This window comes from Choristoneura fumiferana, chromosome Z (genome assembly GCF_025370935.1).
Source record: "Choristoneura fumiferana chromosome Z, NRCan_CFum_1, whole genome shotgun sequence".
NCBI lineage: Eukaryota > Metazoa > Arthropoda > Insecta > Lepidoptera > Tortricidae > Choristoneura > Choristoneura fumiferana.
Genome location: NC_133472.1, coordinates 17715189 through 17740395, shown reverse-complemented (window position 1 = coordinate 17740395; position 25207 = coordinate 17715189). Strand labels below are relative to the sequence as shown.

The 25207-nt window shown below is 40.2% G+C and overlaps 2 protein-coding genes across 2 annotated transcripts in view; one reads left to right on the top strand and one right to left on the bottom strand.

The window, feature by feature from the left end:
- The window catches only part of LOC141441025 (ATP-binding cassette sub-family C member 4-like), a 35663-nt gene extending 26581 nt beyond the window's left edge, over positions 1-9082 (top strand). Inside the window, 9 exon segments of the mRNA XM_074105648.1 lie at positions 2041-2278; positions 2787-2950; positions 3072-3206; positions 3278-3433; positions 3655-4045; positions 4079-4225; positions 5178-5416; positions 7405-7545; positions 8957-9082. Coding sequence (XP_073961749.1) covers positions 2041-2278; positions 2787-2950; positions 3072-3206; positions 3278-3433; positions 3655-4045; positions 4079-4225; positions 5178-5416; positions 7405-7545; positions 8957-8986 — 1641 coding nt within the window. The 3' untranslated portion in view covers positions 8987-9082.
- Sec5 (exocyst complex component secretory 5) lies at positions 9065-24468 on the bottom strand. The gene is made up of 17 exons (XM_074090970.1): positions 24062-24468; positions 23334-23486; positions 21981-22173; positions 21545-21656; positions 21297-21456; positions 20191-20405; positions 19735-19850; positions 19500-19630; positions 16642-16826; positions 15616-15801; positions 15000-15152; positions 14372-14566; positions 13721-13875; positions 12682-12913; positions 10849-11039; positions 10046-10105; positions 9065-9247 (listed from the first exon to the last, which is right to left on the bottom strand). Exons 1-17 carry the CDS (start codon positions 24168-24170, stop codon positions 9163-9165), a joined length of 2631 nt encoding a protein of 876 aa, XP_073947071.1. The 5' UTR covers positions 24171-24468; the 3' UTR covers positions 9065-9162.
- Between the last annotated feature and the right edge of the window lie 739 nt (positions 24469-25207).

Sequence of the window (25207 nt, the reverse complement as noted above, 5' to 3'; positions counted from 1 at the left end):
TACAAAATGATTATTTGAATGAAAGTGAAAAACTATAACTAAAAGTAAAATGATTATTCTTTTACTCAATTAGATCTGAGAAGTGAACTACTATCTGAATTATAAAAAAGAATTTTTTTAACAAAAAGTAAAACGGACTCCAAAAAATAAAAAAAATAACAAAAAATGGAACAAGGGTTTTGTAGTTCGTTCCATTTTTTGTTATTTTTATGCCGGTTTTACTTTTTGTTGAAAATTGTCTTTATTTCTCACTTTTTAGTGATTCGTGGCCAAAGTACATCTCACAACGATTCCATTAATCCGAAACACGACTTAGTTGGTTTGTTTTATAACAGAGTTCCGTTGCCTAACTTCTGGCTTCAGCATCAGATCAGTTCGAAAGAATCATTAACTTAAAGCTTCTATAATCTAGGTATATTAATCATGATCGTTTATAGACTTGCGAGCATTACTTAGCTTTGATGAGTTCCATTGGTCATCACGGTCTTCTTCATCAAGTCCAGGTTACCAAATGATACTTTCTGAATGTAAATCTAATCTTAATGCTAAAAATGCCAAAATCGTCATAGGTGTGCCTATAAAATTTGAGGTTTGCCCTCGATTTCTCTAGGATCCCATCATCAGATCTTGACTTGGTGACAATGGGACAACCTCAGAAGAATACCTACCCTTTCGATTAAAAGAACAATTTTGAAAATCGGTCCACAATTGACTGAGTAATCGGTGAACATACATAAAAAAAATACAAACATTGGAACATAGAACCTCCTCCTTTTTTGAAGTCGGTTAAAAAATACCTAACTTCGAAGGCTAAGGCGAGAGCTACGCTATGTTTCGCTGCTGTCTTAGCCTTCTGAACCTAACCTAACAGAGTCGATTTTGCCCTGAACAAGCTAATTCATTCACTCGCTTGGTAAACTTATGCAAATTCATTGTATAACAGTTAAAGTTATAGTTAATAATGTAATTTTATGTAAGCATTTTAAGTTTAGGATAGGTAGGTAGTTTTATTAATTTCATGGTTATTGTACGTGTAATTATATTTATAACCTAACCAACAAAAAATTGGAAACCCCGATATTGTCACTTCAAAGTTCAATATTTCAAAAACGGCTGAACCGATTTCATATCTAAGAACCATCGCTAGAAACCCTGCTTTCAAATATTAAAAAAACCGCATTCTAATCGGTTCACCCGTTTAAGAGCTACGGTGACATAGACAGACACACACACAGACAGACAGACATACAGACACACATAGCGGTCAAACTTTTAACACCACTCTTTTTGCGTCAGGGGTAAAAAAAATAGGTAAATGAATTGCCTAAATTATGCGGATTCATTATTATGCTAAATAAGAGTTATGCTTCTGTATAAATTATGCAAGTTCGCTGTTATGCAGAATTATGTTATGCCAAATCTGTTATGCGAATTCATAATAGGACAATTAATATTATGCGAAATAACCCAAATAAATTCGAATAAAAAGGTTATTTCATATAGCTGATTTGGATAAAATTAGATCTGTAGGCTATTGTTTACTGAGTGTGAATTCTCTATTGTAACTAAGTACCATCGTCTTCCCTTTGGTCTCAGTATTTGAAATATCTACCCACAAGATATTTGTATTTTTCAGTGCTCTACATTTTGATCATTCAACTGAGACTGAGAGGGAAGTCTTAGGCTCCGTTTCCACCAGAGATGTGCGAGGATAAATTGCGATAATTTACCTCGCCTCGCTCCGCTCTGCTGTTTCCACTAGAGATGTGGTGCGCTCGCAACACATCCCCGCACATCTTTGGTGGAAACGCTGCCTTAACATTAGCAGCAACATTACTAACAGTTTGCTTGACAATATATTATAATACGTAATCTGACTGTTGTAAACCCCAAGTTTTATTGAATTTCCTCAAGAATTTACAAAAATTCCATCGGTATTCCCAAAAATTATAGCTCGGTCTTCCGTGAAAAATTCCACGTGTTTAATCTCAGCTGTTGAGGTTGAGATATCGGGATGTCCATGAAAGTCGGTATGAATAGTTTGTGGCAGCCCGCAGCCCCGTGTTCGGGCACCTGACGGCGACGGTGCAGGGCGCGGCGACGGTGCGCGCGTTCGGCGCCGAGGCGCTGCTCGCGGCAGAGTTCGACCGCCACCAGGACCTGCACAGCGCCGCCTGGTACCTCTTCATCACCTGCAGCCGCGCTTTCGGCTACTTCCTCGACCTCATATGCCTGCTCTTCATCGTTTGTGTCACCTTCGGTTGCTTAATGAAGACCGGTCAGTACAATAATTGTACTATTGATAAATCATCTTCGAAGGTATAATACGCTTTTCCGCGAGACGCCTTTTTACTTTTTTTTGGCTTTTTAGTTTTTTAAAGGATTGCAGGCGTGATGTTATGATGTGGCTTTGGCGTCAGTTGCACTGACCGCTACCAGTTTTATTAACCCCGACGCAAAAAGAGGGGTGTTATATATAAGTTGGACCACTAAGTGTGTCTGTGCCACAGACTCTGTGGCACCGTAGCTCTTAAACAGGTGGACCGATTTGAATGCGGTTTTTTTTAATTTGAAATCAGATTTTCTAGCGATGGTTCTTAGACATGTTTCATCAAAATCAGTTTAGCCGTTTTTGAGATATTGACTTTTGAAGTGTCAAAGTCGGTGGTTTTTCAACTTTTTGTTGGTTAGGTATATGAAGTTGACCTGGGTTCATGTTCTACTTCCAGTAAATACAATACATATTTAAACATTTTTAATATCTGAATGACACATATCTTACCCAGATATGGACGCGAGCAGCGTTGGATTGGCGATCACCCAGTCGATATCCTTAACAGGAATATTCCAATGGGGCATGCGTCAGTCAGCGGAGATGGAAAACCAGATGACGAGTGTTGAGAGGGTTCTGGAATATACGAAACTTCCGCAGGAACCTGCTTTAAGATCCGTAATAACTAATAATAATAACGTCTATATTAATCAGATAAACTGCTAAAATGTAGCCTTCTGCTTTACGGTCCACGTCAGTGACCTATTTTCCAATCGCTTTGTGTGAATTCCATTTTCAGACGCCGGAAAATAGACCACTCCCTGACTGGCCTTCAGAGGGCAGAATTGACTTCGACAATCTTAGTTTGAAGTACTCCCCGGACGGACACTATGTGCTGCATAGACTCCAGTTCAACGTACAACCTCGAGAAAAAGTACAATTTGATTATTATATTGTGGTATCTTTACGATTTATACCATTACAGTGTTGGTATTGTTATTTTAGATTGGCATCGTCGGAAGGACCGGAGCAGGAAAATCGTCCATAATACAGGCGTTATTCAGACTAGCATACTTGGAAGGCACGATTTTGATCGATGGATTAGATATTTCTACTATTGGTTTGCATGACTTAAGAGAGAAGATATCAATAATACCACAAGTATATCTGCTACATTATTGTATTATTTTTCACAGATCGTAATTATGAGCCAAATTGTTTTGTTCCACAACTTGACATAAACGTTTCAATTTCATCAAACGTTAGGTAAATCCACCAAACCTTTGACGAATCGCGGCTAAGATTTATTATGAGCATTTGTTGCTTAGTCGCAATACATATTTTCAGTTAATTGTTAAAGTGTAAAGACATTTCTATTTTAGGAACCAGTTTTATTTAGTGGCACTATGCGGAAAAACTTAGATCCATTTGATGAATTCGCTGACGAGGTTTTATTGACCGCTTTAGACAATGTCGAGCTGAGATCTGAAGACGAGGGCACTGGTACGTATAGATCTGAAGACGAGGGCACTGGTACGTATAGATCTGAAGACGAGGGCACTGGTACGTATAGATCTGAAGACGAGGGCACTGGTACGTATAGATCTGAAGACGAGGGCACTGGTACGTATAGATCTGAAGACGAGGGCACTGGTACGTATAGATCTGAAGACGAGGGCACTGGTACGTATAGATCTGAAGACGAGGGCACTGGTACGTACAGATCGGAAGACGAGGGCTCTGGTACGTATAGATCTGAAGACGAGGGCACTGGTACGTAAAGATCTGAAGACGAGGGCACTGGTACGTACAGATCTGAAGACGAGGGCACTGGTACGTATAGATCTGAAGACGAGGGCACAGGTACGTACAGATCTGAAGACGAGGGCACTGGTACGTACAGATCTGAAGACGAGGGCACTGGTACGTATAGATCTGAAGACGAGGGCACTGGTACGTACAGATCTGATAAATGAACGGTTTTGTGTTAGGTTTAAAAAAAATTGGTTTGATTCATAAAAAATCTTACGCCTTGCCGGGAGGCGCCGTCTCCCGAGAACTCATACGAATTTCCGATAGAGTAGGGAGTGTAGAACAATATATGGTGCTTAGTGCACGCAGACGGGCTTTTCAGCAAATTTATTTCATGAGTACAATCGTACATCAGAAGCGGACTGTCTGAAGACAAGTTTCTTACTGTACTTAACTATACGAGATCTAGTACAGTTTTATGGAATGAGTCCATTGCTGGAGTTTTTCCATCTAGCTGTGATTTGGGTACCGCACCCGCAGTCCTAATAATACTATATGTGTACATGGGTGGCGGTGATCACTTACCATCGGGTGACACGCCTGCTCGTTTGCCAGCTGTTTAAAAAAAAGAAAAAAAAATGGAGCGTGAATATCCTACTTCCTACTAATATTATAAAGTAGCCTAATACCTACTAATATTATGTGTGTGTGTGTGTGTGTGTGTGTGTGTGTGTTTGTTACTAGATTACGTTAAAATGGATGGACGGATTTGGATGAAATTTGTTATGTAGGTAGAGAGAATATTTGCTGTGAAGATATGGACGTCTGAAATGACACATAGGCTACTATTGATAATATTCCCATGGGATCGGGATCTAATGGAATCCGCATACAAAGGCGCGAGTAAAGTCTAGTTTGTATTATAAACGAGTAACGTGTGACCGAGCTTAGGACGCGTTGCCACCAGAGATGTGCGAGGATGTGTTGCGAGAAATGTGTTTTTCATGAAACAATAGAAACGCATCATTTACCTCGCCTCGCTCCGCTCAGCTGTTTCCACCAGAGATGTGCTGTGCGAAGATAGGTAAACGAAGCGTTTCTATTGGTTCATGAAAAACACATTTCTCGCAACACATTTTGGTTTGCGCTGCAGCCGCCCTGTACAAAGAGGTAGCAGAAGGCGGCAGTAACTTCAGCGTGGGGTCGCGGCAGCTGGTGTGCCTGGCGCGCGCCATCGTGCGCCGCGACCGGCTGCTGCTGCTGGACGAGGCCACGGCCAATGTGGACGCGCGCACGGACGCGCTCATCCAGGCCGCCATCCGCGGACACTTCGCCGCCTGCACCGTGCTCACTATCGCGCACCGGCTCAACACAGTCATCGACTCCGATAAGGTGCCCGCGTGCTCCCTAGGGATCACACAACTACAGTGCTTTCATTCTAGCATGGTGCGGGGACGCCTGATGCACCGTTTCGTTTTACTCAAAAAAACAACCAAGACGTCTTTAAAGATTTAAGACTCAACAGAAATTGCTAGGGTTCTCTTACTCTTGTTTCTGAGGCCACCCGAGTTTTTTTGTATTTTTTACATGAGGGTTTTCACAGAGGCGAAATATCGCTAGATGGCGCTAGTATGGTGAGGTCCGTTTGATATTTGACGTTTGCTCTTGATTTGTTAAATAACTAAATGAGTCAATCAAGTCAATCACGCCATCTAGCGATATTTCACCTAAGTGAAAACCCTCATTGATACCAGACTCGCGCAACTAGGAACAAAAAAACTTTTGTATGGACTTTGCATGGCAAACCAGTACCATAATACTAAACTAAAACGTCAGAGCCTGTGATTACGGCTCGCATACTTTCTCGTTGATTTCTGTTATTTTCTTTAGATTTCTATTTAATTTAGTTTTAATTGTTTTCTAAAGTAGTGACACGTGACTGACGTAAACATGTTTTGTGAAAATGGCACCGCAAAGACGGATTATAACATGTGATATTTGTGGAAATCGAACCAGTCGACATAATCACGAAAAAAGGATTTTTATGGCAAAATTTCCCTTGGACGAGAACCGGTAAGTATTGCCTTAGATAATTTTAGCCATATTTTGGAGCAGCAAGCTAAATAAACAAAGGAAAATAGATATTTCATATCCTTGTCATTGTCGACAAGGGATTTACTATAACTATCGATAACTGCAGGCTTATTTGTTTATCAGTGCAAATAATTACTTAAGATAAAGAAGAAAGAAGCGGAATTTAGTGACAACTTGAACGCAATATGACAATAGTTATTGGTATTTTCAAGCTTCCGGTATTTCGACGCAGTTGCATATATCATGATCATGGGTAGACAAGACACACACACCCTATATAAATTATCTCAATTTTATTTGAGTTTAGTGATTATATAAGGTTTTAACCGTAAATATTAAAAATATGTACACATCTGTTTTAACGATAAAATGTTTTCAGATACAGACAGTGGGTCAAACTAGTGGGAAAAGAAGATTTGGTGTATGTTCCCATAGAAAAATTACATGAATTAAAATACATAAGTGAAGATCACTTTGAAAACAGAGCTTTCAATAAGAAAAAAAAAACGACTTAAAAAGTCTGCAATACCGTCAAAAAAATATATGAAATAAACAGAAAATCTGTATTTTATTTTGGGTCCACATTTAAGTACAAACATATTAGTGCATTGAAAGAAAAGATCCACTATAACATACGACTTAATTGTGGACTCAATCTTAACCTAATTTTGATTACAAAAATTGTTGATCTGAGCCTATATTTCAACCCTCACCTTTTATCGATATCGATAAAAAGACGCAAGCGTTAAGCATGCTACACTATTTTAGTCTGTTATTTTATTTTATTTTATTCGACTGGATGGCAAACGAGCAAGTTATGTTGGTATTATTTTTCTTTGACGTTTGACGGATCTTTGGCGTACATGTTGGTAATGGTTTGCTAAGCAAACTCGATTCCATTCGCCAGTATGGGAGTCCCGCCTCACGTAGTGGTTATGTTATCTTTGATTGATACCACGGCTTGACCATGCAATAATAATGTACCATCAGCCAAATAAGTGGTCTGTCAATTTTTAAACAAGTTCCTATCAAATGAATATGTCGCTAAAGTCGAACTTAAGTTGACAGACACGTCTATTGGCATTATTGTTTTGTATTTAAAATGCAAACGATTATCAACTTTAGGGTGGTAGACCACATATTTGGCTGATGGTACACCTACTGTCTTTTAGTTAAAAACTTGTATAAGTGAAAGCTTGTTAGCTTGTGATGTGTAGTAAGTATAGTCAGGGTATTTGATTCCTGGGCCTCTGTAGACAAATTTCAGTGTTTTTTATGGTTCTTAGATTCTAGTCCTCGACGCCGGACGGCTGATGGAGTTTGACCATCCCCATCTGTTGCTGCAGAACAGGAAGGGATACTTCAGCAAGATGGTGGCAGAGACGGGCGCAGTCATGGCACCGTTGTTGCACAATATGGCCAAAGAGGTACATGACCAATATTTTGCACTTTGCATTTTTGTTTTTTTCGATGGCTTGAAGTATTCCAAGTATTCCAAATTAACCCCATTATTGACAGAATATACAAGATCAAATTTTAACTAGTGCAAGTGTTAAATTTTGGATCGTCCTTAAATTTTCACGAGTTTTGAATTGGGTATAGATTTAGTGTAGTTTTTACACAGGCCAAGGTAAAATCAATCATATGTCAATGCCATGAATACTCTGACATGGAAAAACTTTTCTCACTTTATCTATACACAATATTCAATATGAAAAAAAAACATATTTGTATAGGTATAAAAAGGATCTGCTAATACAGAATCACGCCCAGACTAATAAACCCTCGGACCCAGAAGACTGAAATTTTTCATGTATAAAAGTACTTTTTCGAAATTTCCATGTGTTAACCTCTGGTATGCTTAGACGCCGATCCGCGTCAAATTAAGGCTATATTTATGTATTTTTATTAAAATCAGCAGAATTGGGATGCACCAAAAAAAATAACTAGTTTTTATTTTATTTTTGGAAAGAATAGGATATTTTAAGATACCATTTTCATTGATTTTGAATTTGGATGAGTATTTAATTCTTTATATTTTGTTTACGAAATTCGCTGGATGACGTCACAGTGAGACAGCCACGTTCCATTGCCTTTAAAAATTCAGGTCGTACATAACATAATCTGTACAATTTGACAATAATTCAAGCACGCCTTAGGGTCCTAAATGAACCATGACAAATAGTTTTATTTATTTATCTTCTTTTAGCTTCGATAATTCCTATGTTTGTTTAATGGTGTGATAATAAATAGATATCTTTTATTAAAATCTGATATTTAAATTCTTTTGTATTTACTTGTAACGTAGTAATTTAATAATTTAATTTGTATAAATACATTGGAAATCCTCGTATACATTTCGGACTTTACGATAATTGACAACTGTTTAAAGCCGGGTGCGCATCATGTGATTAAAGTTCTATCTTTGTCACTCTTTGCTAATAATAGCAAATGCAAATGTTCAAACTGTCAATTTGCTTAAGAGTGTAGACCTGCTTTATAACTGCCTTTGTGACGAGACACTGCAGGGGTCAAATGAGGGTCATCACTTAAATTTTGTTTATTTAATTCAGTTTATCACATTTTTGGAATCTGATTTCTGAAAACGCTTCACAAAGCCTATTTCTCCGAATGGTTTTCGATTTATTATATGTTGTCAAAAATTGGGACATCCCAATTTGTGCTTTTAAAGCAGATGAGACTAGAATGCAGTACTTTTATTAGTTTCCGCATACGAGAGGTTACGGATTCTCTATTCGGTTTTGTCTACAATCAACGGTTACTTTCTAAAGCCGTAGCTTACGTCCCTCCTGGTAAACGACGTGTCTTTTTTTTCAGAGTTACATCAAAATGCAACAGGACGAATGAAGAACGGATTATTTATAATTTACCAAAGTGTTTATTTATACTTCTATACATTATTATAATAAAACTTAAATTAAATATTTTCATTCTTAAATAGTATTGTTTATGTGATTATGCTTACGATTATTATAACCATTTAAAGCTTGATGTACATGGTGGCGGCTGGCGGCACTGGCGTGCTAAATGGTCTCCACGTCGCAGCTGAGGCTTGTGAGCTGCAGCTGCATCCGTTTGTTGAACTCCGCGACCCGGCTCTCCAGCAGTCTGCAACCATCGTAAACTGGTTAGGTCGCGAATATTTACAATATAGAGGAACCATCCACACAAAATTGAGCCAATGCAACAGATAATAGTTGGGTAAGATTTAGAGCTTAAATACTTAATACTTGCTTAACCACCCATTGTTAAATTTTATGTGACAAATTAATGTGATGTCTCTGTTTATTGGGACAAATCAAACAGAGACGGCATCACAGATATCTCTCACATAAAGTTAATCAATGAGTGTTGAAACAGGGTTAATAAGTCTAACAGCTAGTAACATGATGAACGTGGAAGCGGTTGCGCCAGCTCGCCAGGCACTACCTCCAAAGTCAGGGCGAAGCTGTAACGGTGGAAAACAATGAGCTCTGGTTGAGTTCGAAAGACGTCAGTGTTGTAAGGTAGCGGTAAAAGTTGGGTTTGTGTGTTCTTACCTTACACTATGAAGGTGGAAGAGTTGCATAGCTATCGCAAGGTCGCGGGTGAGCAAAGTAATTTATTTTAATCAATACATTGGGGCTGTTTCACCATCCATTGATTAGTTTTAACTGACGGTTAAATGTGATGCCGTCTCCATCTATTCGAACAAAACAAATAGAGACGGCATCACGTTTAACCGTCAGTTAACACTAATCAATGGATGGTGAAACAGCCCCTAAATAAGGACTGCAAGCAGCAGCTTATCCTATTCAACCTGATCCATCAGAAAAATCAGACTTCATATGCGCCACGACTCAAATATCTGGTGCTCCGTCCAGTTATTACTTATTACGAAAATTATAAGAAAAAGTCATTACTTACTTTTCATCTTCTTCCGATTCCAATTTTGGGATCCCAGCTAATGCTTCCTTAAGGTAGTTCCTGAAAATTCACATAAAACTAATTCTATTTGTGTCGTGAATAAGAAGGGCTGTTAGAGATAAAGAAAAACAACTCGATGATAGGGTTTAACTTGGCTGTGTTCCTTTGGTCATTTCTTAAAAGTGTGCAGTTTTGCCGACTGCAATGGAAAGTGTATTGCGGTTACGTTGCGATTGGAATGCTGTCTGCCCGTAGCGTCCCTGATTGAAGCTAGGGTAATAGCATAATGGATGGACGCCGACCAACTCGAAAAGGTGACCCGGCAGACCTAGACGGCGATGGCGGGATGAACTGGACTACTTCTTGAAGGACTGGCCTTTGTATGTTGTATGTAGTAGACAGAAATCAGTGGAAGTAACGGGAGAGGGGCTTTGCTCAGCAGTGGGACAGAATAGACTAACTATAATCCTACTAATATTATGAATGCGAAAGTTTGAGAGGTTGGCTGAGCGTGTGTTTGTGTATGTTTGTTACTCTTTCACGCTAAAACGGCTGCATGGAGTTGGATGAAATTTGGTATGTAGATAGCTGGACGTCTGGAATAGAAAATAGAAATAGAAATCTCAAAATTTAAACCACTGGGTGTATACCTATAAAGATACAACGTTAATAAAATCCAAGATATATTTTTTAGGAATTCCCATGGGAATTTAGTTAATGACGGAATTTCAATACAAGTGTTGGTTGATGGACGCATGCGAAGCCGCGGGTAAACACTAGTAATAATAATAATAAATACTGACTCGGCCTTCCTGGTGAGGTGGTGTCGGCACGCGGAGAGCAGCAGCGTGTACTCGAGGCGCGCCTGGAAGGCGAGCGGCGGCGCGGGCGCGGGCGCGGACGCGCCGCCCGCCAGCCGCGCCAGCTCCTCGCACACCGTCTCGCAGATGTCGCGCACGTAGCGCCCCGATGACGCGCCGCACACGCTGTCCACCTGCCGACACGATCCTATTATACTACAAGCTTTTTCACGGAAGATGCGATCTGAGGAATTTGTTTGTCATCAACCACTAGAAATGCTTCATTTGGATGACACTCTTTCCCGGCCCGGATAATACCGTCATGGAACTACCGAAACATGTTTTTTGTGTACAGTCACCTGCATTAATATCTGCCACAGCGTATCTGACACGTCCTACCGGCCCTAGAAATAGAATTGTATCAGATATTTATGCACGCTTTGTTTGTCACATATTGGTGATGGTGACTTGTACTGTACACGCCCATATAAACTAACATGAGCTTCTATGGGCGTGTACACGAAAAACAGGGTCGGTATTTCAGTGTCAGTATTATCCGGGCCGGGAAAGAGTGTCACCCCTTCATTTACCTATCCTCGCTCAGCGCAGCTCCAGTAGTGGAAACATCAGTGGAGCGAGGATATGACAAACAGAATCCTGGTGGAAAATGCAGCCTTAGGCTTCCGTGTCCGAGTGGTCGAAACACTCTATTGCTGTCACGAGTGCCTGTCGTCTGTCTCACAGGTTTTACACCCAAATGGATGGAGCTACGAAAGTGAATGTATTTTCACGACACTGCTCGAAAATGTGGCCCTAAATAACCTAAATCCAGTACACAAAACTGCCTATGTATGTACTTATAACAGCGGACTCATTTACGGGTCGCAAAACATGACAACAATGTAACACATTACGGTAACAGGTCGTATCAATATACGTATTTCATAGTACGATACGATTTTTTAAAATATATTTCAGAATTTCATTCCCGGCGTGCTGAAACGCCAATCGGACCAATCAAAAGTAATCGTCTGCTGCTGCTGCATGTGAAATTAAATTGACTAATGAGAATGATTAATTCATGACTTTTATGTTTTTTTTTGCCGACAAAGTGGTACTATAAAAAAAGTAAAAAAATTTTTTAGGGCACCTCCCACAGAAGTCTTTACGTGTATGTGTTTTTTTTTTCTCGACTAACCCTATATTGTGGCGTATCGTTGAATAGGTATTTTAAAACCATTGGAGGGTTATTTAACTTTAAAGAGCAAATTTTCATTGCAATCGAGCCCCCCCCCCCCCTTTAAAATCTAAACTGTTGGGAGGAAAAATTTGAAAAAAATCAGAATGTTAGTAAATATATCAAATTTACAAGGAAAATTATAGCGGCTATGATTTCTTGAGAATTATTAGTAGTTTAAGAGTAAATAGCAGCCTAAGGTATAAAATATACTTAAACTTGGAAGATTCAGTACACAATACGAAATCCTTAGAAAAATATTATTTGATTTTTTCGTAATGGCTAACGGGACGCTATCCTGGGCGTGTACGAAACGCTCAAGGCTGGTATTTATTTTTTAAATATGTTGTTGGGTACTGGCCACAAAGAACGGACTCGTTTTAAAAAATATTATGTCACAAAAGAAAAAGTCTTTGAATTTTATTTCCTCGCAGTGGTCGTGAAAAGCACAATGTTTAGTCTCGGCCAAAAGTGCAATAGATGAACTCGTATTATCGAAGGCCTCCCCTTCGGGTCAGCTTTTAAACTAACTCACTCATCTATTGCTTACTTTCCAGCCTTTACAACAATGTACCATATATCTGTCACTTTGATATTACCTCGGCGTGCACGGCGATGAGGTTATTGATAATTTCGTAAACGTAGGGGCGCGCGTCACGCACGCGCTCGGCGGCGGCGGCGCGGTGCCGGCCCAGGAACATGCTGGGCTCCACGGTGCCCACCACCGGGTCGCCCTTGTGCTCGAGGTACGTCTCTGCGATGCTCGCCTCCACGCCCGCCAGCGCCTCCTTCGTCACTTGGATGGCGACCGACGGGCTCGGCAGGCCGTAACTACGAGTACATAATGTAATGGTTGTCATAATTATTGTTGTTCATAATTTTTTTCCCGTCAAAACCATTTTTTTACAAATTATTAAATGGTTATCTCGTAAAAATCTAAAGGTAAGGTTAGGTTTGTTTGTTTGATTCAGAGAAAAAAGAGTTATGAAAAACAATAAATTATGACAAACATTACAATATGAATTGCGACATTTATGAGAGTCGATATGAACCCCAAAATTACCCGTACAGTACTGGCCATAAAGATCGCAAATCGGTCTTTCGAAAGAGACTCTGCTAATTTCGGCTTCAAAGAGCGTTGTCTGTTACAAACTACTTATGTGACGTTTGTCAGTCGTTGCAAAGGTGCAATAGAGTACGGACGCATTTAGATGAAAATACACAATATACTTTAAATTGTTCGATGGCATCTTTAGGAAAAAGAATGAACTATCCTTTTTCTAGTAGTTGGAACAGCTCTCTACAGATTATCCGAAGTTTACATGTCATTAATTTGACGTAAACTAATTTAATCAATAAAGGTGCAGTATTAAATACGATGATCGATGGACGGTGGCCAGTGTTCGGAAATCGTCGTGAACAGCCAATTGTCTTTTTCCGAAGAGCGATCTTTATCGCCGGGTATTGTTAATTTCAGTGCAATCACTAATGCCTTTAAGCTTTAAACTAATTTTCTTGTCCCTTAAACCGATGCCATGGCTAAGAACAAATACAGAAAGAGAACTCTAAAACTGAAATCAGAGTTCCCTAAATTGTCTAATGAAAATGGTGGCCGGTATGAACCCGGCTGGTGGTCACCTCTCGAAGGCGCGGGCGAGCGCGGGCAGCGTGACGCGGCGCGTGTACTGCGCGTTGGCGGCGGCGATGAGCAGCCGCTGCTGCCAGCCCGGGCCCGCCGCCGGCTCCTCCAGCCGCTGGTCCAGCGCCACCGACAGGCTCGTGTTGTTGAACTCCTGCCACCAACCACACGTTAACGGTGATTACTGCTGGCTCCACACGTTTGTCAAGCGCTGCCAAATGTACGGAACGCAGTCATATGATAGAAACTTTAGAAACTACTTAAATATAACTGCGTCCTGTATGATTGCCGACGCTTACCAAAACGTGTCTAGCAATCATATTGAAATTTTGGTATTTAAAAAAATTCGCGCGTGGATTCACCAACCGTGCATAACAAAAATCCGCTTCGAATTTGTTGTCCCTAATCCCAGCATTTCAATTTTTGGATTTTACTCTGATTGATCATGTGTTCACTATTGTGAGAAGACAACCGCAGATGCGCGGAAGGATGACATCAAAAGGGTAGCCGGGTCAAACTTGATGAAAGTAGCACAGAACAGAGAGAAGAGTCTCCACCCAAGCTGAAGGAGGCCTGCTCCAGCATGGTATAAAATGGCTAAGAAGAGAGAAGAGAAGCGAGGGAAGATTATGTGTTCAGTATGCGGTCACCTGGTCGGCGTGTTTGAGCGCCAAGTCCCGCAGCACGGCGACGTAGGCCAGCAGCGTCTGCTGCGTGAGCCGCTGCTGCGCCGCCGCCGGCTCCCCGCCCGCCGCCCACAGCCCGCCCTCGCGCCGCCCGCACCCGCTCACACACTTGTCGATGGAGCTCAGCGCCTCCTTCACGATGCTTTCTAGCAGGTGCGGCTGGAACGACGAAACGTTGATGTAAGCGTTACTTAACCTCAGGTCGCAACTCAAATTTGGGTCGCGGGTGATACCTATTGGAATGGGTCGCGGGAATTCTCTGATTAAAGTATCTTATAAAAAATATTTTTTGCTCTTTTTTAGTATTTTACTTTGACGTAAATTGCAGCGGTGTCTTAAGATCGCCAGTCAAAAAGAGAATCAGGTCTGCTGAGACCTGAGTATTTGATATAAATTTCAGCTTAATACGCGTACCTGAGAAAAAGGATCTTAACAGACGGACAGATAGATAGACAGACAGACAGGCAGAACTGATGAACAATAAAGAGATCCCAAGTGTTCCGCTTCGAGGTGCGGAACTCTAGAAATTAAAACAGCACGCGTTTTCCGACCTTTGGTTATAATTATAAAAGCCTTATAAATGGTAACTCACGAGGTTGGTGATGGCGCCGTAGTCAGAGAAGTGGTCGATCCGCCAGGTCTCCTGGTCGGCCAGCGCCTTCACGCGGCGCAGCGCCCGCTGCAGGAACACCGACATGCCGTGCACGCGGTACTCAAAGATCACCTTCTCCACTATACTCAGCGGCTGCGGAGACAACACCGTATATGTCAATCGCGCACACACCAACACCGTCAACCTATGTCATCCACATAATCACGAAAATAATTATTAAAATGGTTCCAAAATCAGTCCATTTAATTTATTTAATTATATTTAATTTATTTTTGTTTTAAGGGATGGGGTATAAAAAAATGTACCATCGGACCTCCGGGCAACATTCAGAATCATAATTAACAAGCTTTTCTGAGTTCAAAACTATTCACAGAATGCAGTCCTCAAATTTTGCATACTGAACTCCCTCCAGTACCCGGTCTAAAGAGAAAGGTGTAGAATATTACAGTGGGAACTTAGACCGCTTTTACATTCAGGCGACTTATGTCGAGCGACGTAAGTTCGAATCTCATATATTAACAGCTACTCGGTCAAGACGTTCGTCGTATACACAAACCACTTGTACCACGAGCGCTGCTGGTGTTTTAAGAAGTACCTGAGAGGGCAGGTCGAGCTTGAGCAGTGAGTCGTAGGCCTCGCGCAAGCTGCGCAGGTTGGCGAGCAGGCGCGCGCGCACCGCGTCCACGGGGGCCCCGCCCCCGCTCCCGCCCCCGCCGCCGCCCGTCAGTAGGCACGCGCGCATGTGCGCCGCGAAGACCTCTACTGCCGCTATTATCATCTCCTGCACATCAGGACACGCGCTTTAAAACGACAAATAAGATGCCGGCGTCATCGGACGCTTCTTCTTAAAAATGGCGGTTTCTTAACCTTAGCATAGTGGTTACGTTCATCGGTCGGGAATAACTTATACGAAACTTTCTTGGGGGAAAGAAAAGTGTAGTTCGTACATATACTATGTCACTGTAGTTGACACTTTGGTATTGTACATTCGAGTTCATAAACTTTTGAGCAAAAATTTTAATAATTGGATATATTCATACTTCATGGCCTAGGCCAAGAAGTTATGTAGAGAGCCATAAATGAGAAACTTCATGTCTCCATTTCGTGACATTAACGCATACATTTCCGAGCATGTTTGAGAAAATCTAATTTTACGGCTACTTACTAGTGGAAAGTGATCCCTGGACATTTTAATTTTGCATTGTTCCTGCTGCACTTTATAACACACGTTAGCATGATAATTTACAGTTGAGGCCGTATTGCCTAACGTTTCTGACGCTCGCGATCGCAATCAAATGACAGATGTCTCTTAATTGCGATCGCGAGCGTCTGAAACTTTAGGCAATACGGTCTCTGATCACAATCAAAAATTCGAAAATTTGATGTGAGCTCACTAAGCAGCTTATAAAATAAATGTCAGTCAAAATTTAATGACGTGCATGCGCACCTTAGCGCAGGACACACTTAGGACACAGTTCCCATTTTAATAACGCAGTTACAATTCCTGAATTATTATTTATTCGAAGGCCGCACCCAATAATATTTGTCAAACAGAATTGACGAAAAAAAACGCCGTAAAAACGCTGAATATTTACCCGACCGCAAGTAGAATGCCGGTTACCTTGAGGTCGGCGTGTCGCTGCGGCGCGTTGGGCTCGCCGGCAAGCTCGCCCGCGAAGTAGCGGCGCGCCAGCGGCCACAGCGCGTTCAGCTCGGCGGCCAGCGCGCCGCACGCCGCGCCGCACCACGCCGCGCGCGTCGCGCTCCACGCGCCCTCGCCCTCGCCCTCCTTAGTCTTGCGCTTCCCTGATCGCACATTATAATGAAGGTTCCTCTGACACGCTAGTTGCCGCTAGTATCGGTCGGACACGCCCAAGATAGGGTTCCGTAGCCATTACGAAAAAAATCAAGTAATATTATGTGCGTTAAAACACAATAAACACACTTACTACAGTCTTAAAATCTATTACCAGAAAAAGAGCGTATCTTCACGGCACTTACGTCCTTTTGTTAAGAAGCGCAGTTTTTCGGCAATAACTCAAAAACGGTATATCCGATCATGTGGAAACCAATTTTCGATGAAAGTATTTATTAAGCGTTACCTTTCCATATTTTTCGAGTAAAATGCCTGTGACATACGGACGGACGGACAGACAGAGACGGACTTGACGAAACTATAAGGGTTCCGTTTTTGCCATTTTGGCTCCGGAACCATAAAAAGAGCAATTTATCGTACCAATAATTACGTATACTAGACCTCGTTATCCCAGAGCAGTGACGTCATATAGGAAAACATGGGGGCAATTGGCACAGATTGATATTTATTGCCAGTAAAGTAATTGATATTTAAAAAAAGACAATTACTAATTACAAGAACTTATTCAAGTTTTTAAGCTTTCATTTCAATTATTTCACTTACTGTAAGGCTCGAAAATTAATATTTGAAGATGATATTGATAACATTCGAACGGGTATTATGATTTTTTAGACCTATAAGGTCAGGGTGGCAAAATCCGTCAGCGGGGCATTTCCGTCTAACGGCGTTTGCGGCTATTCAAACCACAGTACACGTTTACTGACTCGATTGGTAAAGCAGAGAGAACAGTTTATACCCACAGACAAAAACAGATGGTGCTGTCTAGCCAGTGAATGGAAAAAAAACCGTTTTTAAAGTTTAGTTGTGCTCCGAATTCGAACGCGAGTGTAGTGTGCTGTTGTGTTTCGTGACGGTGCGATGAGAAAATGTAAGTTTACCGCTTACTAAGTATGTTTATTATATAGTTCGATATGCATGCTTGTTGGTAGTTTTATAAATTTTCAATTATAATCTGTTGGTGAGAAACTATGGGTGGTTGAATATTGGTATTAACGAAAAGATCGAGTAGGTAGACAAATCCGTCAATTGTGAAACGGGTAAAACCGTCATGTGCCGGAATTTCCCTATTTCATATATTGCCAACCTTTTTGATGTGACTTAATTAAGTAATAATATGAAAATTAACATTAATACGATTTTAAATTAAAAATATTGTTGCAAACATAAGGCTGGACCTTACTCAACAGTGGCGCTAACTGGTGAGCACAAAAACAGCCCATTATTTAAAAAACGTGTCATTTGACGGATTTTCCCTAGGGTTTGGGAATCTGTTTTAAAAGGTTTACTACTCCTGATTGTAAAAATAGGCCGGAATTGCCCCGAAAAAATATAATTGCCAATACAATCTAAAATAAACCTTAAATTGAGGTTGCTACAGTTCAGTTTCGAGTAACAGTTCAGCGGTATTTGTTCACTTGACGTATATGTTTGTAATACGTCACGATACAAGAAAAATCGTACTGTCGGAATAGCCCCAAACCGACGGGAAAATCCGTCAACTGACATGTTTAAAAAAAAACATATTTAAATGACCCGCAGTACTAGCAATTTCATATGAATACCTGTATATAGTTAAATAAATGCTTAATCTATTACAGTGATCAGGTTTATTAAAAAGTAAATATCATCTTAGTTATGACCAGCCAAAGTGAACTTATCAAAAAGTATGACGGAAATGCGCTCCTTGACCTTACTGTGAGTTCTGTACAGGGGAAACCATTTGTGTTATATATGATATGGACAAGCGTTTTTTGTTAATGCAGAAGCGACATCTTTAATTTGATTAAAATAAGTAAAACATTTTTACTTTTAACATTCGTTTTATTTTTAAAGTACCACATACCCCAACTATCCTAACTTTATTAATGCTGTTTGTTATCAAATTCCCAATTGCAACAAAGGTATTTCGTGTTTTCAAAAGGGTTTAGTATATTTTATTGTTTTTCAAATGTGCCATTTCCATTTATACCGTCCAAACAACTAAAAAGCTAAAAATAATATTTATTTTGTTCCAATTGGTCCCATACTCCCCTATTATGACACTTGTGACATTTCACTGCTCTGAGATAGAGCGGTTTAAAATACGGTATTTGACAACTCTTGATTTTGCCATATCTTGATATTATTATGAAAATATAGATATACAGATAGTGTTTAGCGAAGAGAAAATTTAAATCGGTTGAAAATTGGAATAATAGTGATTTTTTGAAAAATCTATATACCTGTATCTTTCTCAAACGCTTTTCTCTATGCAGCAAGTATGGCGGTACTGGCGTGTGACGTCACATGCCAGTATGTCTTTCTCTGTCTAATCTTGAATATCAAACCTTTATAACTTTGTTATTTGTAAAGGTAGCTTAAAAATTGTTTTTCTATTCGATAACAGGCATTGTGTAGTTTTAATTTATAAAACATATACAAAATAGTCAAATACCGTATTATAACTTATTAAACATAACAGGGGCGTCATCATCATCATCATCATCCCAGCCTATATACGTCCCACTGCTGGGCACAGGTCTCCTCTCAGAAAAGTGCAATTTAGTGTTGAAGTTCCGGGTGTAGTAATATTTATAACCTGTAAACATAAATTATATGTTAACCTGAATTCTCCTGATCTTCAATCTGTTTAAAGTGATCTCTAACTTTGTTCATTAGGCTCAGTAGATACTCCTTCCGACTGGTGATCGCGACCCATGCCGCGTCTCCTTCCCAGTTCAGGCTAATCAGCAACCTAGAAAAAGCGCCAGCCGTCAAATTACGAAAGCAAAAAGAACCCGGTGTGCGTGTAAAATAAAAATAAATAAGACTACTTAGTAAAACTGTACAATGTTTTACCTTATGTACTTTGTTTGTTCTTGAACATTTATAGGCATCGTATTCATTCTAGTATACAAGTTCTCCTTTAGGTCAGCAATTTTTTTGTCAATTTCAGCAAGAATTTTTTGGAACAGCTGAAAATTAAATATTAAGACTTTACATTATGTTAGGCTAATATAGGCGATGAAAAAAGTTATCATTTCATTCATAATCATCTCGTAAGAAGCCTGCCTTCTGCGCCACGTACTTTGGCTCCTACATTGCATCTCGCTGTGCTCAACGCCTACCGTGATGTAACATTCACACGCTGCTCTCTCGCGCAACTCTTCTGGCGGTCATGACGAGAGAGACAGAGTACACTGGGCATGACTAGTAGCATAACGCGTTGCAGACGTAGCCTCACTACGTTTCCAGGCGGAACATAGTCGACGAGTGTCTGGCGCAGGTATTTGAGTTAGAGCACGAGCTCCGTACCTTAACATCAGTGTTACCGAAGAGGTTGTTGACCCTGGTGAAGTCGTTCACGACGAGGTCGTACTCCTTCTTGCGGATGTTCTTATCGATGGAGGCGGGCAGCTGGAACAGGAACTTGTGTCGCGTGAGCAGCAGCAGCGCGTCGCGCGTGCGGTCCGCGTGCTCCTTGCGCGCCAGGATCTCCGCGAAAAGAGAGTCCGCTAGCACCATCGACTCTGCACACGCCACGAACACAATAGTAGATTGTACAACAAGAGCATAAAACGAGCCATTTTACCCGAGGCGTTCATATAGCCACCCGAGCCGGTACGGCGAGGGTGGATAGACGCGTCGAGGGGAAAATGGGTTTAATGCTCGTTTTACGTTCTGCTTTTCACTTCGATGGCGAGGAAATGAAATAGCAACAGTGGAAACAATAATTCACTTTCTATGTATCTTTTATTTTTTATGCATTATTATAATAATTCCATTATTTTAATTTTACTGATTTATTTGATGATTTTTAGTTTTATATAAATTAAAAATATTAAAAAAATATATAGAAGCTTTTTTGTTTGTGGCTGTTGACACCTGACTACCTTGGTCTTGAGTTGGTATTAGACGAAGATTTTATTTTATGCACTCATCATCATCATTAATTTAAGAGCTCATCTCTTGTCGGTGGAGTAGTTGCCACTCTTTTCGGTTCTCTGCCAGCGTTTTTATCTCCTGATACGACATGATATTAAATTTGACATTGACAATGACTTTTTATGCACTAGAGCATAAAGAGTCATTTTATGTCGCCTGTATACAGCATAAACAAGAACTTCACGAGCATGAGAAGTGAATTTTTTTTGTTTTTATTTGACTGGATGGCAAACGAGTAAGAGGGTCTCCTGATGGTAAGAGATCACCACCGCCCATAGACACCTGCAACCAACCCAGAGGCCTTCTACAAGTAAAGTTTTGCAAGATGGCTGCGTTTGTTCCGTATCATGTTCACTGAAATCTTTGATGTATACACAAACAAATTCCAAATACAACACCAATATCAAACGTACCTACCCCTACTAACGCTATCTAGTGATATTCCACCAGTCAGAAAACCCTCCAAAAACCAGTACCTTCTATGGCAGTCTGTAAACTAGGCAGAGGCTCTTTGCCACTTTTTCTTTGATCCTCTTCATACATATTCTTGAGAAGCACCAAGCGATCCAGCTGATCCATTACTGCTCCAGTGTTAGCTTTTAAAAAGCTCAACTGGCCTTCTTTTTGGCTTTCAACCTTGTGTAAATAAATTACGTGAGTTAATATTAGGTTTACCTAAATATCATTATCAACATTCTTAAAGTAAATAATGAACAAAAGTCACCTTTCTTTGAAGGAACACCATGCCAGCTTTGAGGTCTTCGAAAGAGGTGTTGCTGTGGTGTTCCAGAAGGTACCAGCCTGGTTGAAAGTTTTCGTCTGACAGCTTACCAGACCTTGAGTAGGTTTATTAAAAAAATCATATAGCAACGGTTTGATTCCTCTCCACTAGGTTCTATGCTAATATATATTTGACCTAATTCTTTTTAAACACTGAACAGCAATCAGCAACCTTATGGAAGTGGGGGGGGGCCACTAAATAAAGAGAAGGAGGGTGCTTGTTCACATATGTATTTGAATTTTTTGTTGCATGCATAACTTAATTGTTTATTTTATTTACACAACAGTTGCTGATGGCTGATCTATAATATTCAAAGTTTTAGACATTTTAATAGACTCCAGTTAGTATAAAGAGATTTTGTTAATATAGTTTAGTTTACCCCTCAGGAAACATCTCAAGCAGCTCTTCCTCCGGGAACTTGCATTCATCTCCTTCAGTGGAGAGGCCCAAAGGGTCTGGTGGTGTGTAAGTGACAGGGGACATGGGCCGACGACCCCATGGCAGAGATGGAGGTGCTGCTTCCTCCACCCACACTGCACTTTCCTTGACAGGCCCTATTGATTCGTGATAGCCTAAAAATCAATAAAACAAGATATAGAATAGAGACATATTGAGATACAAAGGATGGAAATTATAAACTATAGCAAACCAACCTATGATGTAAATAATAATGTAGTGTTATAATTAAATTAAGAAGATGTATGCGATATTCCAACTATTTTGATAGCTGAATCCTACTAATATCCTACTAATATAATAAATATGAAAGTTTGTGAGTGAGTGAGTTAGTATGTTTTTAACTTCTTCATGCTGAAACGGCTGGATGGATTTGGATGAAATTTGGCGAAAAGTTAGTTTATAACCTGAATTAAAACATAGGATGCTTTTTATCCCGATATTCCCACAGGATAGGGATGAAATCTCGAAATAACAACCGCTGGGCTTAGAGTCATGAAATTTGGTGTATAGGTAGTTGGACGTCTGGAATAACACATAGGCGACTTTTTGACCCGATATTCCCACGGGATACCTAGGGATAAAATCTTGAAATAACAACCGCTGGGCTTAGAGCCATGAAATTTAGAATGTAGGTAGCTGGACCTCTAGAATAACACATAGGCTACTTTTTATCCCGATATTCACACAGGATAGTGATGAAATCGCGAAATAATAACCGCTGGAGTCATGAAATTTGGTATGTAGGTAGCTGGACGTCAGGAATAACACATAAGCCACTTTTTGACCCGATATTCCTATGGGATACCTAAGGATAAAATCTTGAAATAACAACCGCTGGGCTTAGAGCCATGAAATTTGCTATGGAGGTCGCCGGATGTCTGGAATAACACATAACGCTACTTTTTATCCCGATATTCCCACGGGATAGTTTTGTAACTAAGGGACCCCATACATCTCTGTATTATTATTATTATTTTGTAATTGTTAATTTAATTGTATACTGTAGTTTTGAAATATTTTATTTTGAAAAAATGATTTTCTGCTAAGTTTCTTGCGGCGCATTCTTCTTGGAAACTTACAAATTGGAAATTTAGAGGTTCATCAAGCTCTCCTTTGCAGCCAGATAATCTGGACATCTCAATAGGTGTTTGATGAATGTGGACATCGAGTCTTTCTATGAGGCTGGCATAGTCACACAAGTGCACTTAAGCCTCAAAAAAAAAATAGAAAAAAAATATATATTATATATATTTATTATTACTAGGTGCAGTACCTCTAAACTGTACAGTTGAAGTCCCTTCTCCTCCAGATTTGGTGGTGACAATGATATCCCCTCGACCCTTGCAGGGGCCAGAGCGAGCAACTATTTTATTTTTGCTCTTCCACTCGGCAGACAGTAGACAGTCACAACCACATATAATCAGCCCTGAAATTTACACATTTTATACATTTTCATACACCTAGTTTGCAATTTTGGATTTAGAAATTCCATTCATTGTTACAGTTTCAAATGACACTCAAAATATTTAAAAAAAATTAAGCATTGTGTAATTGCAAGTCAGGAATTTGGTAAAGGGCCAAATAACAAGAAATATTTTATAAAAAGTACCATTTCAAAACTCGAAAAAACCTGCTATAAATAAAATACATTACTTGGGATTATAGCGATGACAGTGTAGCTAAGTTAGAAATTTTTTAGTGAATACTATGATAATGTATTTATTCCTCAACTCAACATGGTCAACTTGAGAAACTGTATGCAAGGTCAAAAGTTGGGATGTGTGTAGACCAAGGGTCGGCAATAGGCGGACCGCAGTCCGCATCCAGACCACGGAAGGATTAGCCTCAGACCGCCAAGTGTCTAGCCTAAGACCGTCAATGTCACTTTTCACACTAATTTACCTACCTACTTAGCTACTTGTTTTGTATAGTGATCACGCCCCCTAAAAACTTTAGGAGTACATGACATGATATCGTAAAAACTATTTGAATATCACTTGCCTATTAGATCTGTAGCGTTAGCTCCAAGGAATTCTCCACGAATAGTCACCCTAGTGCCGGGGGGACCTTCTTTAGGAGAAATTCCAGTCACAACGGGTGGAGGACCCATTTTCGTTAATTTCTTGCGTAAGAGGAACTTGTGCCTCTTCACTACTCTTAAGTAACACGACGTGGCAGCACTAGAACAACTAGAACTTGAATATTCAAATTGTATCTAAACACTTAAGTGGAAAGAAACTCCCGGTGCAATCCTAAACATTTTGAAAGATGATGATGATGAAACGAAAATAATATAAATGTTGTAATTAATGCCAATGCCAAGACGACAGATGTCAAAAATTGACATTGAAGTGGTTTTTTAACTAGTTTCCCGCAGGATGAAGCCAAGGTTTGAGTATCATACAGCTAAGTAGCATTAAGCCGCATTCACATTTATGTGTCGTGTTGTGTCATGACGCGTAAGAACGGTCGGTATTTATCTAAAATTTATCTTATGTAACAGAGTGGTCAAGACATGGAACAAACTACCAGAACATGTAGTCTCAGCACTGAATGTAAACCAATTTAAGAACCGCCTAGACCAACACATTAACAATACAAAGAATACTTGACCAAGGAACATATACAATATACAATAATAATAATAAAATACTCAGTGTTTATACATTTTATATGGTTGCGTTCACACTTATCAATGCAGTGTGCAGTGATGCAGTGTGTTGTGTTGTGACGGCTTGTGCTGTGTCGCATCAAGGTCGCATCAGAAGCCATCCGGTATCCGGGTCCGCGTCAGAATGGGTGAGGTGCGGGGGGGCGGCGCGGCGCAGCGACACGACAACTCGTTGGACTAGTGTGCACGCGCCGTGTTCGTCATAATACGTCGTGTGAGTCATAACGCGTCTTATAAATGTGAACAGTAGCCATCACGACAGAGAGCATCGCAACACAACATGACACACAAATCTGAATGCGGCTTTAGGCCCAACAAAATAACGGCATATAACGGATTTGTTACACTACTCGATATTCAGGGTCCAAAGGTTTGTGATGAGTGTGTATGTGTTCGTTACTCTTTCACGCTAAAACAGCTTGACTGATGTGGGTGAAATTCGGTCTACGAATAAATAATTAAATTTATTCGTAGAA